The sequence below is a fragment of the Nanorana parkeri genome, unplaced genomic scaffold, assembly GCF_000935625.1.
Source record: "Nanorana parkeri isolate BGI_ZX_2015 unplaced genomic scaffold, ASM93562v1 scaffold69, whole genome shotgun sequence".
In the NCBI taxonomy this organism is placed as follows: Eukaryota; Metazoa; Chordata; class Amphibia; order Anura; family Dicroglossidae; genus Nanorana; species Nanorana parkeri.
This window is the reverse complement of record NW_017306337.1, coordinates 2630267-2650113: the sequence shown is the minus strand read 5'-3', so window position 1 is coordinate 2650113 and position 19847 is coordinate 2630267. Positions and strand designations below refer to the sequence as shown.

The window sequence follows — 19847 nt, the reverse complement described above, 5'->3', positions numbered from 1 at the left end:
CAGCTGTACAGTTCTGGTGAGTATGAAATCAGAAACGTGCTTATAGTACTAGTACCAAACTAACCATCACCTCCATATAGTGTATATAGAACACTGAAAGGTATGTTAGATCAGCCATATGTATGACATCAAGCATTGGGGCAACTAAATGTATAGAATGTTTTCGGGCATGGTCATTTCCAAACAAAGTGATCTTTTAAAAATGACTTTTTATATATATTCATATTTTTATATTTATTTAAAAACTTACGCCATCACCAATTTTCTCTTATGTCTACTTTTCATTGTTAAACAGCACTCCCCACAATAACATAGTAAGGAAATTGTATATGAACACATCTCCATAAATGACTATATACATAACAGCAGCATAGGTTTGGCTTTCAGAATCCTTTGGACAAGAGATCAATATCTTTGTTCATTGCTTATATTTAATGGAGCTAAATTAACTAGAAGGGAGGAGACTCCAAGAACACAAACATACCAACTCACAGAAGAGCCTGGATTTTGTAGCTATGTGCCTTGAAACTGCACTATACAATTATTTGTATGTCGTTATCAAACATTTATATTGAGAAGAAAATTCAGACCATATCTTTAGTATATTGAACAAAGTATATTGTATTCTGTGGTCAGCCACACATCGTGTAGCATGTGTTTGGATAAACCAACTCAGTCACAAAGCACCCTTGGAAATTGTACCAGGCCACCAAAAATGAAGAGTTTAAAGCTTTATGCGAGGTTAGGTTACCCGCAGATAATATCCATTCTGAAGGAGGAGGGGGCACAGCTATACCGACAAGCTTGATCAAAACAGATGGGTTTAAATAAAGCAAATCCCTCATCTGCCTCATTACTAGGGCAGAGCACAGTATTTAAAAGATATTAAAAACAAAGTACCACGGATAGTTTAAATATTATTATGGAGATAAACATTTATTCTGTCTTGTCTAGATGGACCTAGGAAGAAAAGTCACAACCGGACACAGGCTAAAACATCTGAAGAACAGCTCTGGCAAACAAAGGGTTAAAGAAACACCTCCCACAAGCAAAATCAAGTCTATCTTTGCATGGCAGAAGAAAGAATGCTGAAGGCTGGTGATTAGAGAAGGACACAAGAGGAATATCCTTCAACTGAAGAACTACAAAAAAGCGTTTTGAACAAAAACTTCCATCATCTACTCAACTTGGGTATCTTTTAGGGTGCTGGTGTCATATAGACAGCAAAGGCTTGACACAGATGTCAGAAACAGTATGGTTGTTTTCCAAGCATAAAAAATGGTGGATACAAATTTGGGGTGAATGGCAATGATATGGCTTGGATAGATGAAATGGTGGAGAAGACATGGAAGAAGCCTTTTTGACATATCCCCATTTATCTGGAGGACCTCCTGACTTTACTCCCTGGCTCAAAATGCCAGAACTCAACCAATCTTACAATGGCAGCTACTTAAACAACACCTGGCTAGAAACAGAAGCAACAAAGTGCTGGCTGGCGCTACTCACGCTTATGGTTATAATTCCTACAATAGGTGGCAACATCCTGGTAATCTTGGCAATATCACTGGAGAAGAAACTACAAAATGCCACTAACTACTTTCTTATGTCGTTGGCTGTGGCAGACCTGCTGGTTGGGATATTTGTGATGCCCATCGCACTGCTCACCATTATGTTCAGTAAGTACCCTAAAGCATAAAAACTTTTGACTTATTTACCCCAAAAAATAAATAAATTATGCTGCTTACTTTTGGCAACATAAAAGTTGTTGCTTTGGAACCAGATACAAAATAATGTTCCGATTTTAAGATTTCACATAGCCTTAAACCCTACCCAAATTATGGTTTAGATGGAGATAACACCAATCATGGGAAAATTGTTAAATTGCTGCCGCTCAGTCCTAACAGCTATCTTTGCTATATCTTCTCAACGTGGTCCTAACAAAGTTTGTACACGCTTGTTACAGGCAAATAAACAGCACAGTTACTGGCATGATGATAAAGAACACAGTACACAGGTTATGAAACTCACTGAACAGAGTTGCAAATCATCACTGAAGGCAAATGTACACTAACTCCAAACATAACCTGGTCATTGATGTTACTATTAAAAGTGTCTATAGAAAAAGTGCACCACAACCTGTGGTTGGGACTAGGCTGAGGATTGGTTTTGGGTTCCCAAAAGCAATTACTTTGGTCAGCACATTACTTGATAACATTTGTTCTAAGGAGTAATATTGGGAATTGCATCATTGTGGAACATTTGAGTAATGGCAAACAAGTATTTCACAATAATTTAAACACACCGGCAAATCAGTTTAAAATCCCAAAATAAAAGGATGAGCAAAAACAAAGGTTTCTGGGTAAAATACAAGAAAAGTATTTGATAAAACTAACATTTCTGCAATATAAAGACACCCATGTAAACAGGAGCCCCAGTGTTCCTGTTGGGATCATTCAGGTGTCTGGTAAACAAAATTCTATGAGGCTTTGTTCCCAGGACTCAATGTAAAACAAAATGATTAAGGTATAAAAGAAATATGACATTTTCAGATGATAATGTTGTCGTTTATTCAAATAAAAACACAAATGTTTGAAATACTTCAGGAAATTTCACACTGTAAATTTGGCTTTTAATACCCGACCTTAACGGAAAAATAAATTATAATCTGTATAGAATCATACATTTGTATCAAGATGTGCTCAAAGCTACACCGTCTTTAGCAATTTAGCAGTCCCTGGTCTCTTAAATACACATCACAGCTAACATTTAGGCCTATACTATGTTAAGTCGGACTCAAGACTTCAAACGTGCTTTAGAAAGTGCTGTATTATAAGACTTTATTTATACTATTCCTCCATAAATCTACATGTGCTGTGTGGGTATGGACAGAACTGAGAGAATAGTACAGCACTTCATATACAAATCTCATGCGTGTTTATATATAGGCCGAGAACAAGCTGCTGGGACTCTATAGCTTCCTCTGCCACTGCATACTGCTGTGAAGACTCATTCCACGTTATAGGAAATAAAATAAAAAAATGTCTTCATGCTTTAAACAAAACCACTACTTCAAAGAGAGAAGGCTATCCAAGGGAGCTTTAGAATAAATCCAAAATGGTCACAAGAAAGAGAAGATCAAATCGGTGCAGCAAAACGGTTATGTCCATTAAGTAACAATAAATCTAATCCAGATGATATCAAATCCAATACAAAGAAAAAAAGATTCTAGAGTTCTATAGGGGATTTTCTCATTTTTAGTAAAATTACTGCTCGTTCTGAGAAATGAATGCACACAGCCTAGGGAAATGCACAAAGGAAGCATTACTCTTTATAAAATGGAAAACTTGCCGCTGTAATTAGAGAGAGCCGATGAATAAACTACCGTTATTCTACCAGGCACATCTTAATCAATAGAAGTGTCATTAGCCTAATGCTATAAAAAGTACAAGAGCCAAATTTGTGATCCTAACTATTTTATTAATCTGCCGATTTGGTTTGTTAGGAAGGCTGTCTCTTCCATCTCCTGTTGTTGTTTATGGGGGCTTTGTCAAGGCTCTTATACGATATGCCAACTCTATTTGAAATTGTTTAGGCCCTGCAGCTTGGTCTGTCTCTATTGTATTATGCACATAATTTAGTGCCTAAGAAACAGAAAATAAAATCTAAATATTACCAAAGGGAGGAAAAAGTTTATAAACTGAAGGAAGCTAACACATGCATACATTAAAACAGTCTACAATTAAATTGGTATACTGGGTAAAAATAAGAACAGTGTAATTTTGGTCAGAGAGCTCTTCATTGAAGTTTCAATGTACATTAACACTTGGTCTGCAGGAAACTTGGACCCTGCCATTGGGGATTTCTTCTGAAAATCCTTGTTGGCTGCCTGTCAAGCTGTCATTTTTTTTTTAATACCCCTTTGAGTCTTTGACCTGGAGCAAATACTGTATGCAGATCTAGAGTTCTCATTTTTTTCTGACTTCATTAGCAGCAGGAGTGACACAGGACAGTGGCTGAGAATGTTTTGGAATTAGAGAATCAACATTACTACCAGGCAACTGGAATTTTCAGAAGGACATCTGCAACGGCAGACCCCAGGTTTCTTTCAGCAAAAAAAGTTTATTTTAGGAATTTAAAAAGAAAATCTCAGCTTATCTAAACTAGTATGTAAAAGGTCATATAAATGGTATTTCCATTCCATCAGTAATGATTGCGTCACATCAGTTTCCCCAAACTTCATACAATGCATCACCATTATAAGCTTTGAGTTTCCCTTGTCCTAATAAACATTACCCCACATTCCACACTTAGGCCTGGTTCACACCTAGGCGTATTGCATATGCGCGTCTGTCGCGCGGTAAAAAAATTGCGCGCCAAACGCACGTTTCCGAGGGCTACTTGGCTGTATCCCAATGGAAACGTGCAACAAAAACGGCCCAAAGTAGTACATGTACCTTTTCAGGCGTGGCCCGTTTTGTAGCGCGTTAGGGACGGGCTGAAATACGCCAAGGTGTGAACCAGACCCATTGCATACAATGGGATTTAGATGTTTGAGCGTTTTGTAGAGCGTTCGTTGAGCGTATAACGCGCTACAAAACGTTCAGGTGTGAACGAGGCCTTACACTGCCAGTATCTTGTTAGGATATGGTATTCTACAGAAACACATAAAAGGCCATGCAAACTATTTTCCCTGTGGTATCTGTAACTGGTAGGTAACACTAGTAAAGTTGCCCTTGGATTATAGCAGGCATAAGCTACAAAGTACTCCCGATGGAGAATCAGTCATAATTGGGTTCAAGAATCAAGAATATGAGCATATATAGTCTAAAATGATTATAATGGTGCAGGTTTACCAATGAGAGGTTTATATTATCTGACAGTTGCTGCTCTCAGCTGCCTGTCTTCTACTACTTGGAAGTTGGTGAACCATCTGACAGACAAATCAGTATCTTTATAATTATATATCCTTATAATCAGAATTAAACACTTTCTTTAACTTGCTGCCATAAGCCAAAAGTTCAAAGAGTGATGATATCGAACTGTTTACCTTTTATAGGTTTAGTCAGAACTTTGAAAATTACTAGTTAGTGCAACCTGCACATAACTCTACACAGGGACGTCCCTATAATAAGGCAGCCTGAGGCGATTGCCTCAGGCAGCATCTGATTGTGGGTGGCAGGTATGTGTGTTCTTAGCAACCAGTGACGCTCTGACAGAGACTTCCTGCCCAGCTCATTGTTATTACTGGTTGTCAGGAGCTGAGTGGGATGCTCTGGCTTGCACCCTGCCAAGTTCCACGTATCCGGTGACGTTAGTGAGCTGGGCAGGACACAGGACACAGCTGGAGCCAGAGGTAACGTTCCCCCTTCCCATAAACCACCATCCAAACCTCCCCCCGCCCCCCCAAGAATGACACCACATCGCCTCAGGTGGCGAATGCGTTAGGGACAGCCCTGTTTCTGCCTCATCAGCCTCTTCAGACCTGCCTGCAGTCTTAACATAGCACAGCAAAAGCTGTTTTTAGCTGCAGCACCTCTTTAGAGAAAAAATAAAAAAGCACCTTGTTTCAATGTCTGTGGGAGGGTCCGGAATGGCTTGGGCTCCATTGTGGTTACATGGGAAATCTTGGCGACATCTGTAATGCCATTGGGATTGCTTCTTCGCTGCATTGATGGCCTAAAAGCAGACAGAGTCCCACCACTCTCCACAGCAAAATATCACTGGAAAACTGAAAGGACGGGCTGGATCAGGTCTTCCTAAATTCAGTTCTCTATATTTTTCCCTTTCTACATCATGGAAAACAATAAAAATACATATTTAAATCTACCCAGTTAAAGCAAAGTTAGCAAAATATGGGGCTGCTAAGGCTGACCTAAAAATGCCTAACAGTTATGCTTATGCTTTTATTTCGTTCTGAGCAAACCTGGAACAAGCATGCATTCAGAAAAGTCTGAGCAAAGTCATGAAGCAAGAGGTCAGACAACTAGTATTTGCAGAATGAGAAGTCAGTAATGGCAGCTTTCTGTTTGTCTAATGTTAGATGTTAGCTAAAGAGGAGCCATTATTTATTCAGACATTCTACCCTGATCCCTAGAGTTCAAGAATTGAGAAAACCAAAAGAAGTATCACAAGATTACCAGAACTTGTTACAGAATCTCCAGCAGTAGAGAACATAAATCCTGGGTTTTTAGGTTAAAATAATGTGCTGCACACAGGACCTTCTTTGACTGATCACTGGCCCATTTCTCCCAAATAATTTTTCAACATAAGACAGAGGCAAACTGTATATTTATTTTTTACTAAAGTAAGAACGCTTTTGGAAATAAGTGTTAATATTTTATTTTTAGCAATTAACAAAATGGAAAGTAAATGGAGGAGAAATCCAAATCAAATATTTGGTGTGACCACCCTTTGTCTTTAAAACAGCATCAATACTTCTAGGTACACTTGGACACAGATTTTGAAGGAACTCGGCTTGTAGGTTGTTCTAAACATCTGGAGAACTAGCCACAGACCTTCTGTGGATGTAGACTGCCTCAAATCCATCTGTCTCTTCAAGTAATACCAGACAGACTGCATGATGTTTAGATCATGGGGGGCCAAACCATCACTTCCAGGACTCCTTGTTCTTTATGCTAAAGAAAGTTCTTAATGACATTGGCTGTATGTTTGGGGTCATTGCCCTGCTTTGGAATACATTTTGGGTCAATCACATACCTCCCTAATGGTATGACATGATGGAGAAGTATCTGCTTGTATTTCTCAGCATTGAGGACACCGTTGATCCTGACCAATATGCAGCCCCATACTTGCAAGGAACCTCCACCATGCTTCACTGTTGCTGTAGACATTCATCATTGCACCGCTTCCCAGCCCTTCGGCAAATAAACTGCCTCCTACTACATCCAAATATTTCCCATTTTGGCTCATTAGTCCAGAGCACCTGCTGCCATTTTTGCCCCAAAAACTCCTATGTTTTCGTGCATAGTTGAGTCGCTTAGCCTTGCTTCCACATTGGAGTTATGGCTTTTTGGCTGCAAGGACACAGAAAAATTTCAGCAAGTGCTCTGGACTGATGAGTCAAAATCGGAAATCTCTGGTTGAAGCAGAAAGCAGTTGGTTCACCAAATGGCTGGAGAGTGGTACAATAATGAGTGTCTGCAGCAACAGCGGAGCATAATGGAGGTTCCTTGCAAGTCTGGGGCTGCATTTCTCTCAAAGGAGTTGGGAGATTTGGGCAGGATTAATGGTGTCCTCAATGCTGAGAAATACAAGAAGATACATATCCATTATGCCATACCATCAGGCGTCCTCAATGCTGAGAAATACAAGAAGATACTTATCCACCATGCCATACCAAACAAACATACAGCCAATGCAATTAAGAACATCAGCATAAAGAACAAGGAGTCCTGGAAGTGATGGTTTGGCCCCCACAGAGCCCTGATCTCATCATTGAGTCTGTCTGGGATTACATGAAGAGACCGAAGGATTTGAGGCAGTCTACATCCACAGATATGTGGCTAGTTCTACAGATGTTTGGAACAACCTACCTGCTGAGTTCCTTCAAAAACTGTGTGCAAGTGTACCTAGAAGAATTGATGCCGTTTTGAGTGCTAAGGGTGGTCACACCAAATACTGATTTGATTTGGATTTCTCTTCTGTCCATTTACTTTCCATTTTAATTGATAAAAATTAACTATTAATTTTATTTCTGAAAGCATTCTTACTCTACAGCATTTTTTCACACCCGCCTAAAACTTTTGCACAGTATCTCACATGGAAGGTTGCCTTCATCTAATCCTGCTCCGCCTCCCACTCTCTACCATGCTGCAGCTCCTGATGTGATGGTAGGTACTATTTTTTATTGCTGGGGTGCCTCGAGATTTTTTGCATACATTTAATAGGTGCTGTGACTGAAATGAGGCTGAGGAACACAGCTCTAGGGTTATGATCCGTCTCCTAGTGATTTAATTGCTATAGTTGTTGGCTGTTACCAAGAAGCATTTTATCACTGCTACAAGTTAAGCTAGTGCTGCATCATTATGCTGGCATGCTGTGTTACAAATCACTTTTTCAGTCAGGGTTTGTTCACACCATGTCTACTGACTCACACCACAGAACAGGTATGGTGTGAACAGGGCAAATAGAAAACAATTGCTGACAAACTCCTTCACTGAGCAACTGTGCTAAAAGTTGCAGTAAAAATAAGTGCTTTAGCAATTTCATAGAAAATAACTAGGATTTCAATACAGAGAAATTGCTTTGAAAGAAAAAAGTATTCATCTGGATAAATTGCCCATCTGACATGGCCCTTGGTGTGTGTGATTAAACCCAGAATATAGGTTCATATCGGCAGTCCAAAAACCCAATTGTGTATGCATGTTTCAGGTTGGTTGCACAGCGAGCATATGTATTAAAGTGGTGGATCATTCACATTCAAAACAAAATTCAGCAATGGTAACTACCATATGTCTGTCCTAACAGGCTCCTTTGCACAATTAAACATTTTACCGGCATTGTCTGTCTTTATGTTATATTAAAAGGTATCACCCCTGGTGTATCGGAGGGACAGCAATGTAACCTTTTGTTGGTACTAAACCTTTTGCTCTTTCGCCTGAGTGAGTTCCCGTGTTGCTCCGGTGGTTGATCATTGCTTTTCATTGTGTAATTCTTATTTTAAAATGTTCTACACAATGCCTTTATGTCATGGTCTGTATTTGTGTCGTGTATAAATAAAGATTATGTGGGGGTGTGGGGGGGACATTTTCGTGGATCAGTTAAATAGCCATGCTAGGACTATCAAGCTGTAAAAAGTCAGGCTGCAGAGCAACTGCTTATTCACAGAGCAAATAAATCCAAACATTAAACTTCTCTTATAGGCTCTCTTTTGGTCTGTTCAATATACACTGAAAAGGCTAAAAAATACCTGTTGATCCTATTAGAAATTTTATGAGTGGACAACTTCCTGCTGACTTAACAGTTAGCATTGTTACCAGGTCTCTCCAACCATCTTAGGGCAGAAGGCAGTGGCCATGATGGGAGATTTAAAAGGTAGGGATTCACATCTCCAGAGTGCTAAAATCAGGGTTTATAAAAAAGGTACCTATACACCATACAATTATCTGGCGATTTTTGACCGCAATCGCGTTTTCGTTCAAAAATATGCCAATTGATGGGAAGTGCACAACCGCAATCACTGTACTACTGGCAGATTTTCATCTTTCAGGCAGACTAGAAAAACAGGTTAGTGGCATTTTGTAGAACAAAAATCTCATGAAAACTGCACATGCTCAAACGGAAATTTGGTCGATGGAGGAAAATCGGCCAGTTACTGGTGCTGATGAACGATAATCGCAAACTAAATTGCTCTGTGCACGATGTGCGGTTTGAATGAAAATTGAACTAGGATGTGATGTCAGGACAAAAAGTTGTACAATGGTTGTAAAGGTGCCCATACACCTGCCTATTATTGTACGATAATACCGGGTGACCCGCAATTGTACGATAATCGGCAGGTGTACGGGCAGCGTGCGACCGCTTCTACTGTAAGGTCGCACGACTTTAGTCTTCCGAGCACGCTGGAAAACCTGCCCAAAATCGGACGATTTTCGGCGGGTTGGTGGCATGTTCGGAAGACGACTGCCGCACGGGCCCGCTCAGCACTGCACTAAATCGGAAGCCCTCCTCTCAGCGGGGAGGGCTTGTGATTATCGCAAGTACGGTCTGTCCAGGATGGGCAGATTGTATGAAATTTGAATCACCTTACAAAAAAAAAAAAAAATCGCACAACGAAAGTCGTGCAATGGTTGTAAGGTGTATGGGCAGCTTTTGGGGTATGGCCACCTTTAACCAGGTGTTAATCAATCTTCTCACCTACAGAACACATGGAATATGGCGATTACTGGATTCTTATCTAGTTCTACATTAACACCTATTATAAAAGTATCACAATTTACTGTAACTGTTCAACTGCATCATAAACTCTCATATGAGCAAGCATTAAAAAAAATCCTTATATTTTTTTTATTTCTAGTGGGTGACTGATAGTCACTTGCAAAGTATTTGTTGAAATGATTAGATGAAAGATCTCAAGTAACTTTAGCCAAACATGTAATGAATCTTTGTCTTTTTCAGAACCTGGCTGGCCTCTGCCGCAGTGCCTGTGTGCCATTTGGCTATTTCTGGACGTCCTGTTTTCCACTGCATCAATCATACACCTGTGTGCCATATCTTTGGACCGGTATATCGCCATTAAAAAACCTATCCAAGCCAGTCAATTCAACACAAGAGCAAAAACGCTTGTAAAAATTGCAGTGGTGTGGTTGATATCAGCAGGTAGGAAAGTCATCTTCCTGTTATAACTGAGTAAGATGCATAGGCAAAGTCTTCTGTCTTTTCAACACAAACTGAAACAAACAGAAGCTTGTCTGCTCCATGCTGTGACAGGTCATAAAGCAATAGTCAAACATTTGTGAGAAGACAGGAAAATGGCCACTCCACCAACTCATACGGTGTGCTGGTTTCCAAATGAGATTGGGTGCAGGCAGATTAGAGCCCATCCACACTGACCATAGAAAGAAAAAGTTGTAAGGTCCAGCTGCACACTGATTAGGTCAGTATGTCAAAAAAAAAACAAAATTAGAAAAAATGAGAGTTCCAGATTAATACTGGATGCCCCATAACTTGGGACTCCAAAGTCAAACATTTTGTCTCTGTGCTGCACAGAAGTAGGAATACTTTCCTTCTATCCATTCATGCCTAGGCATCTATCTTTGCTTAGCAAAGGTCCATCAATTCACAGATCATACCTCTATAAAATAATTTGTCCCTTCTTTAAAGGAGAACTATGGGGGTCAGTGTTTTTCCCCATAGTTCTCCTTAGGGTAACGGGAGGACACAAACTAGCGTCCGTTACCCTAAGCTCAGTATACCGCAAGCTACAGCTCGCAGTATACTGAGACGCCGCAGCCGGAGCGGATCCTGACTTAGATGACAGGATCCGCCCAGCTGCGTGAGTGACAGCTGGCTCTGTCTATCTAGAGGCAGAGCCAGCTGTTCCCGCCCCCTCTCCATCCGTTCCGCCAGTCAGCGCTGGCAGATCGGAGCGGGGAGAGGGGAATCACTCACTCACCTCATAGTTCTCCTTTAAAACACAAGGTGTATGTAAAGCCAAAACCTTGAAATTTTACTTTTGGACAGACATAGCAAATTTTAATTTTAATTGTATTTGCTTGTTCTGTAGGGGGAAGTTCCCTTCACCAGCACCACAAATTAAGGTGAATCACCCTGTAGGGACACAGACATTAATAATAAAAAGAAAGAATAAAAAAAGACAGAGGCTCTACCCCTTACATATTCCATGACAAAAAAAACAAATTGGCTTTACATACACTTGCAGAAAAATGTATATAAACACTCAGGAGAATAAAACATTTCCGGATATAACCCTAGTTTACCGCTATGTATTGTCTTTATTTTTACATTTTAATTAGAAGAAAAAAAAGAAAAAACTAGTTAGAAACATGCATCCATTTTTATCCGTGTAAAATGACACGCTAACATGTCTATTTGATACAATATGCAAGCAGCCTTAGATACCTAGAATACTACTGAGCTGTATGAGAACCTTGTATTAACAACTGCTTTAGCAAATGCAAAACTGCTGTTTATTTTAGAATAAACATTCATTTGTATTAAACTTTTTTTGGAAAATGAATCTCTAAAACAAAACTCTTTAGAAAGGCTACACTAATAGCAAACATTATTTAAAGTACACCTGCCATGAGAAAAGTGCAGGGCCTGCCATTACAGGCTGCCTTTTGAAAATGTTTATCTATGACAAGTGTACTTTAACATTACTTAAGTGTCATTAAGTAACAAGTATATTTTTAATAAATTAAGCTATAACTCCTGCTGTTTCGGTAAAAGATTTGGCTTCATCTACCCACTGAAATAAAACGGAGCTTACTAGACTTGTGAACAACCTTTTGTATGAACTGAAATTCTAAATAACAGCCAGAAAAATATATAGAATAGGGGGAGGTTAGATAATGAAAATGATACTCACAGATGTATTATTTGCTATTATATGGAACGGGCTACTCCTTGTACGCACAACCAGAGGTTATACAAATGTCATACAAGGTGCAACCTCCGCTCCTAATCCCAGGCAAGTGGACTAACTGGCAACAGCCTCTGCTAGTTACAAAAGCTAAGACAACCTGCTGATCCTCTCTGAATCCTGCAGCTGTGGAGGTGCCCTGCATAACTGGGACATCCTGAAAAACTATCCTCATGCTTCCCCATAGAACGGATCAGAAACACTTTCCTTTAATTTATTCTGGCCTGAAATAGCTTACAGTGCATAATGATCAGATTACTTGGGTCTTGCATGATAAAGCTTTGGTAATCAGTAAGCGGCAGCTGTACGGCAGTACAGGAAATCAAATTTGCAGAAAGATGCAACTAACTGCGGACAAAACCATGTGTTTTATGCTACTATAATGTTGCAGTTGTTGTGATATACACTTAATTTATTGGTAAAATATTTCTGCCCACCTTAAAAAGAAACCGGTATCTTGCATACTTTAAAAAATACTAGTGCTCCTGATAACCTGAAAACATTAGCAAATGTCTGTGGATTAGGTTTCAAGGCGTTCTTGGCATCAACAGAAATAATCCCCTTCAGTGCAGCACTTAAAAAGAATTTATATAAGTTTTATTGGAAGGTAAACTGATCTTTGTTTTCTTTCAGGCATTGCTGTCCCCATCCCAATCAGAGGTCTACTCGAACCCGAAACCATCTTTGACACAAACAACACATGCCTGGTTCGGACTGAGCACTTCAAGTACTTCATTATTTATGGATCCATGGCTGCATTTTTTGTCCCATTTGCAATTATGGTGGTCATTTACTTCCTGACCATTCACTTACTGAGAAAAAAAGCATACCTAATCAAGAACAAGCCACCTCAACGGCTAACCTGGTCCACAGTGTCTACGGTCTTTCAGAGAGAGATGACTCCCAGTTCTTCTCCTGAGAAGGTTGCAATGTTAGACGGTCAAAGACGTGATCGGGCTTTCCAGATTAACAGTGATGAATTACCCATTCGGAGGCTATCTAGTGTGGGAAAGAAATCCATGCAGACCATTACCAATGAGCAAAGAGCTTCTAAGGTTTTGGGCATAGTCTTTTTCTTGTTTGTTTTTATGTGGTGTCCTTTTTTCATTACCAATGTGGCCTCAGTCCTCTGTGACCCAAACGACTGTGACCCCGATGTAATCAAGATGCTAATGGAGATATTTGTCTGGATTGGGTATATTTCTTCAGGGGTCAACCCATTGGTCTACACGCTTTTTAACAAGACTTTCAGAGATGCCTTTGGACGCTACATCACTTGTAATTTCCAGGGTATGCACTCAGTAAGAATCCTACGAAACTGCTCTAGTCGCATATCATTCCGGACCTCTGTGGCAGAAAATTCAAAGCTCATCATGAAACATGGAATGAAAAACGGAATAAACCCAGTCATGTATCAAAGTCCACTAAGATTACGTAACTCGCAGCTCGAGTCATCTGCCATTTTGCTTGACACCTTATTACTTACTGAAAATGAAGCTGGAAAGACTGAGGAGCAAGTGAGCTATGTGTAAATAACCCCAATCTGTGGTGTATATCACCTGCCCATCATACTCTGAAAGTGCTTCAAACATACCTTAATTTATAAAGTAATATACAGCAACATGAAATGCTACTTGGTACATCAGGTCCTCTCTGCCTCTATAAAACTGCACTGAATGTCTTAGCAATGACTATCTCAGGATTTATTTGAAAGCACCCTGAGAAAATATCATTGCGTTGAGCTTACTAAAATGCTTTTAAGTGGAATAATTGAGATTCAATAAATAATTAAGCCAAAAGGAGTATGGCATGAAATGGGTTGAGAAAAGATTTTTCATAAAAAGTACTGTGGAAAGAGGCAAGGTTTAAAAGAAGTCCCATTTCAATTTACAGAAAACGTCCAGGATGTAGTGCAATTTATCTAAACATCTGCTACTACGATATTCTCCAGACAAGTACATAAAGCTTACTTTTAATCTGCATTATGTAACTTCAGATATTGTCATTTTTACACTGAAGCAGAGATGGCTGGCAAAGCATGATGACGCAACAGCTGGAAGGCTGCACACTGTCCATCTCTGCAACTAGGACTAATATGGATCTATACAGGGTTTACCATCCTATGTACTGTCCATGCCAAGATGCTGGCTTCTCGTGTAAATAACAAGTAGAAGAAAAAAGGGCAGGATATGACGCAGTGCACAGTCACTTTATCAGGCCCTGCCTGTACAATATGATGTAATTATTATTGTTCATTTGTAAAGACTAGCAAGACAATAAACCTATGCTGGTTTTAAAACTAAATTAGTACTAGTATTCTATAGATCCCATATTAGAGAATTTAGCGTAGAACACACACACACACACACACACGCTGTATTAGTCACTGAATTTACAGCAGAGTTCAACACTACGATAGTCAGTTTGTGTGGGCGCATTTCAATCTGCAGAGACAAATATTGCAATAATGCTACCCATTTGTTAGGCTGGACTGTTTAAATTTTTGTATTTGAGTTTTGATACACTTGAAGAAAATTAAGGCATTATCACCACCACTGTCCCAAAATGCATGATTATAAATGCTGAGATGTTTTTTTTAAAACCTTATAAAAGCAGGGTTTAGTCCATCACATGACACAGTCCGAGAACCAGGAAAAGTCTGTTAGCTTTGGAAAGCTAGACCCTGGACTGTACTGCTAGATTTACAATGCCATTTGTCAAAGCGTGTTCCTCCCAAAAGGATAAATTACCTAAACAAAAGGACTTTTACATTGCAATGACCAAACCTATATAAAACAGCATCATAAATGGAAATACACAAATGCAGTTGAATCACATCTTGCGTAGCTATAGAGTGTGAATGCATTGATCTATGTACATATTCTGTTTGTGCAATGAGCCTTCGCTGTTGACGAAAGCTGTAGTAGACTTTCGCTGGCTTCTTAAAACATACTACATGGTTACATTAGACAAAATGGCTGCTTAAAATCCAGTCAGACTAATACCGAAATGCAGATGAAAATGTATGATCCCATTAGCGCTCCTAGCCTGTACATATCCATAGGCCCCAGGCAGAAACACCTGACCAGCCCTGCCGAATTATGTGCAGAATGTCCGGGGGAGCCAGAAAAGCTCCTCTGCTAACTCCTACACCCCATGCTTTGTAAATGTTTGTTTTAGGAAAAGGCACCAAATAAACAGGATGATTTGACAGTTTAAAACTAGTAAAAGGACTGTTAAAAAATACAAATACTGGAGCGAAGGAACGATAACACAAATCTAATTTAATTTAGTAAACACAAATCTAATTAAATGTTTCTACTTCGACGAAGAAAAAAAAGCTAAAGCCAAAGCGTATGCTACTGACAACAACCCTTTCCCCTTTGCAGCACAATGAAATAAGCTTAGCGTCCTTATGCTGGGTTCCTTAACATTTTCTTGCGGATTGTACGATAGAAACGATAGCTTACTTCTACAGCATGTGCATAGTATATTCAAAAACAGCTCTGCCAAACAATATTTGCAGCCAAAATAAGGATTTACTCCAATTTCAGGAAAACACAATGTGTGAAAAACATATTTGCCGTATATAGCACAACCACATCAGGGGTAGGCAAAGTTGGCACTCCAGATGTTGTGGAACTACAAATACCGTAAGGTCTCTTGACAGCCACAGGTATGCCTCCCCTAGGCAAAAGCATGATGGGATTTGTAGTTTTCCTGCTTGGAGCTAGGTGACAGCATAGAAACTTCATACTTCCTAATGATCTTAAAGGCAACCTGCACAAGTTAACAATGCTGTTAACTGTCTTCAGAATCAACTCTTTTTGATTGTGACCTAAAACAAGCACCCAACCCACAAAGTCAGAACGCCTGAACTGCATAACTGTTCCAGTGAATTCAACTAAATTAGCATAACAGTCAGGCAACTAGCATTTTCAGAAGCAGTGATCTGCAATGGCAACCTACGGGTTTCTCTCAACAGACCACATATTTTAGCTGTCTGGTATAAGAAATTTGCTAGTTTGCATTCTCGCAGGGCTGCCAGCTTCTGAAACTGAGGCTAACTTGTTAATAGTTTATATTCAGAGATAGAAAGTTCCACTTCACACTGGGGACGTTTGTTAATGTCGGTCACTATACACATCTAAATATTTTTCACGTTTTATCTCGCCCCTTTCAGATAAAGCTGTAAGCTCAGAAATACCACTTCAAATAAATTGATGGTTGGAGAAGACACAGGGCATTAAAATAGATTTCATATAATCATATTTCATACATAATATGCATTTAATTATATCTGTAAATAAAAAAAAAGAAGACACATTTGTAGATGACTAGCTGTATAAAAAAAATTCACAACCTACTAAAACAAACCATTATTTTGGTCATGACAGACCACTTCTAATGTAGTTGTACATTAGAATATGGAAACAAAAAGCTTACAGAACATAGCGTGCCTGCCTCAAATATGTTTTATTACCCATGCACACAGACATATTGGAGGTATAACAGCCCATCAACGTCAAAGTTGGCATCCTCACCAGACTCCCTGCTCTCTTTATGGGCCTCTAGCTTGTAATTCCTAGTAAATTACGTATTTACTTTAAAATTATGTTTTAATGGTGCTTTATCTCCCAGCTCATCTATCACAAACAATATCTCAGCCCTTTTTTGGATGCATTGGACATCTTCAAACATTTGGAAGGCAATGATGTTTAATTCCAGGGAGCATCACATAGGTGCATTTACTTAAGGAACTGATTTATTGCTTTTTCATATTGGCTGAGAAAGACACAAATGTTCAGGCCGGGATCGTGAGAGGAAGAGAGCAAGGACACCTGTACTATCAGTTTATAATGGCTAAATAAAGCACATACTACCATTGTACTATTGTAAACCATGTCAGTAATTATACTTGAGGCTAAAACATAAGTGAAGTGTAACACATGAGCTTGAGCATACATAGGCAAATACGGTACCCAAAGGTATGTACTTGCGATGTGGTTCTGTCACAGAACATGGACAGGAAGTCAAATCTCTTGCACACTTTTCTCTCTTGCAGCCTTGGACACTCCTAATAGTAGGGCTGCAGCCAACGATTATTTTCATAATCGATTAGTTGCCCGATTATTTTTTCAACTAATCAATTGGTTGTATAAATCTCTCTCTCACTAATCGAGACTGATGAGAATAGTTGCCAATTTTTCTCATAATCGATTAGTTGTTGTAGCCCTAATAGAATTTAGAAATATCCAATCTTCACCCTGAGGCAACGTTGTTTTCCACAGCATTCAATCCAGTTAGAAGCCATGTGGCCAAAGTGTAAAAACGGGTCTACTAAAATATACATAAGTCTCTATTGTGTTTTGTGAAAAAAACTCAAAAACAATGCAAGAAAATTGTCACCATGTCAATATTATTATAATATAATTAGGGCAAGAAAAGTAGCTATAATTGGCATGACTTCATTATTAAATAGATTTAAACAAGTGATCCAACTGTTGTAATGATGAACCTAACCATGTCGACTGAGCAAGAAATACAACCCACAAGCGCTCTAACATTGACGATTCACCTTTAACGCCTTGGTGGCCTGTAGCATACAGTTCCCCTTCCCAGACACTGCAGGAATTAAATTAGTCAGTGGTCTCTGCTATTTCTCCAACTTTAAACCAGCTGGCCCCAAATGACTGCACGCGGCTGACATTCGGTGACTCATGTAGCTGGCACCACCAGCTTACGACCATTACACCACTAACTGCTTCCAATTAGGCTAGTGGCTCCATCGCTTCCCCTCACACATCCAAACTGAATGCATCAACATAACCTCTGTACGACCAGAAGCAGATATAAAAGTTAATTAAGCTCACTATAGCCAAATAAGTTAATTTTGTGTTAGTGTTATTTTTGTTATCTGATCAGCGCCATGTATGTGTACATTCAAAAGAGCTGAAGCAAATATATTTGAGAGCAGATTCTTCACGGTGCTAACCTTTTCACATTACTTACAGTTTTCTGCTACGGAGCCATGGAGGGAATCTAAGATAATTACTGCCTTGTTGAATATACAACTAATGTTATAGGAAACCTGGCATTAGTGAAATATGTAAGCAGCCATTGCTCAACCCTACCTGAGCATGCTTAGTTGCCTATCATGTTGATTCTTGAGCTTCAAAAACGTTTAGAATATTTTAAAAGGATTCGCTGGTAAGTTTTGTCCGATTTCTTTTGGGAAACTCCCCCTTCTAACATTTGTTGACATTTGCCGACATTCATCTGGCACTCCCCAGTCATAGTCACTTAATTTATAAAAGGATGAACATGCTTGACATTAAATTTGACATCCCCTGAATGGCCAGCAGATGTCACATTTACAGTAAGGCTGTATAACCAGTTTTTAACTCTGGAGAGCTGAGGCTGACATATTAGCAAGCCATAGCACTGAAGCTGCATTTTCACACAAAATGCGAGTGGGCTGGTACCCTAACACAAAAGTGTATGCGAGACCCTTTCAATGCTCAACTGTTTAAAGCATGTGGGCGAGTATATTCTGGCACCCCTGCATTTCTGTGAGATAATGCACCACTTCATGCAGAAAGTCAATTTTTGGAGTTTTGCGTGGAATGTGGTGCATTATCTGACTGAAATGCAGGGGTGCCAATATTCTGGGCCATGACTGTGTGTGTAATAAGTGTGTGTAATAAGTGTGTGTAATAAGTGTGTGTAATAAGTGTGTGTAATAAGTGTGTGTAATGTGCGTGTGTAATGTGCGTGTGTAATGTGCGTGTGTAATGTGCGTGTGTAATGTGCGTGTGTAATGTGCGTGTGTAATGTGCGTGTAATGTGCAGGGCTTGAAAAATCCACTCGTCCGCAACGAGAGGACGAAGGAGCCCGACGAGCAGCTTCCCGGCCGGCCGGGAGCTTTACATTTAAGCGATCGGGCGTCTCTGGAGACGCTCGATCGCTTGTATTAGCAGCTGTCACCACCTTTGCCGGTCCCGAGATCTGCTGTGCCCGATGCGGCCGGGACCGGCACGGCTCTGTGACAGGAGATCAAAGGGAGTTCAGTATACGAACTCCCTTTGATCTCCTCTCAGTCCCCGAATGCAGGAAGTGATGTATATTACATCACTTCCTGCATTCAGTGTCACTCTCCAGCTACAGAAGTTGATGAAGCAGATCTCTGCTTCTCTGGGGGTCCCTAGGTGACATTAGGGGTCTTGGAGACCCCTGATGTCTCCATAAAGAGGACGTGTCAGGTATATTGGCTATCACATAGGGGTCTTCGAAGCAAAAAAAATAAAAATAAAATTAAAGAATCATAAAAAAAACAACAATTTTTTTAAAGTCCCCGCCCCCCACATACACACGCAGATATGCGTCGGGTGCACCTACGTGTGAAAACGACAATTGCTCCTATTGTGCTGCACATGTTACATATCGCCGCAAACATCAGAGAGCAATAATTTTAGAGCCATTAATCACTGATAACACTAAACGGATGAGCAGTAAAAGCGTTTTAAGCGTCGCCTATGGGCGCTTTGAGATTTTGCGGGCGCACGCAATTTTAAGGCTTGACATGTTTGGTGTCTATTTACCCGACGTGACCCCGAATTTTATGTTTTACCAAAAATATGGGTAAGATTAAATGTTTTATAACATAACGTAAGGAAACTTTTCTTTTTTTTTTTTTACATTTTACTTTTTTTTCATTATATT

General features: G+C 39.7%; 2 protein-coding genes across 2 annotated transcripts in view; one reads left to right on the top strand and one right to left on the bottom strand.

Moving 5' to 3' along the window:
• Positions 1-19847, bottom strand: part of PSMD1 (proteasome 26S subunit, non-ATPase 1) — an 88510-nt gene that overhangs the window by 26477 nt on the left and 42186 nt on the right. The window lies entirely within an intron of this gene.
• On the top strand, positions 1226-13656 carry HTR2B (5-hydroxytryptamine receptor 2B). Its single transcript, XM_018576544.1, has 3 exons — positions 1226-1676; positions 10138-10338; positions 12758-13656. The coding sequence occupies exons 1-3, from the start codon at positions 1346-1348 to the stop codon at positions 13654-13656; spliced, it is 1431 nt and encodes a 476-aa protein (XP_018432046.1). The 5' UTR covers positions 1226-1345.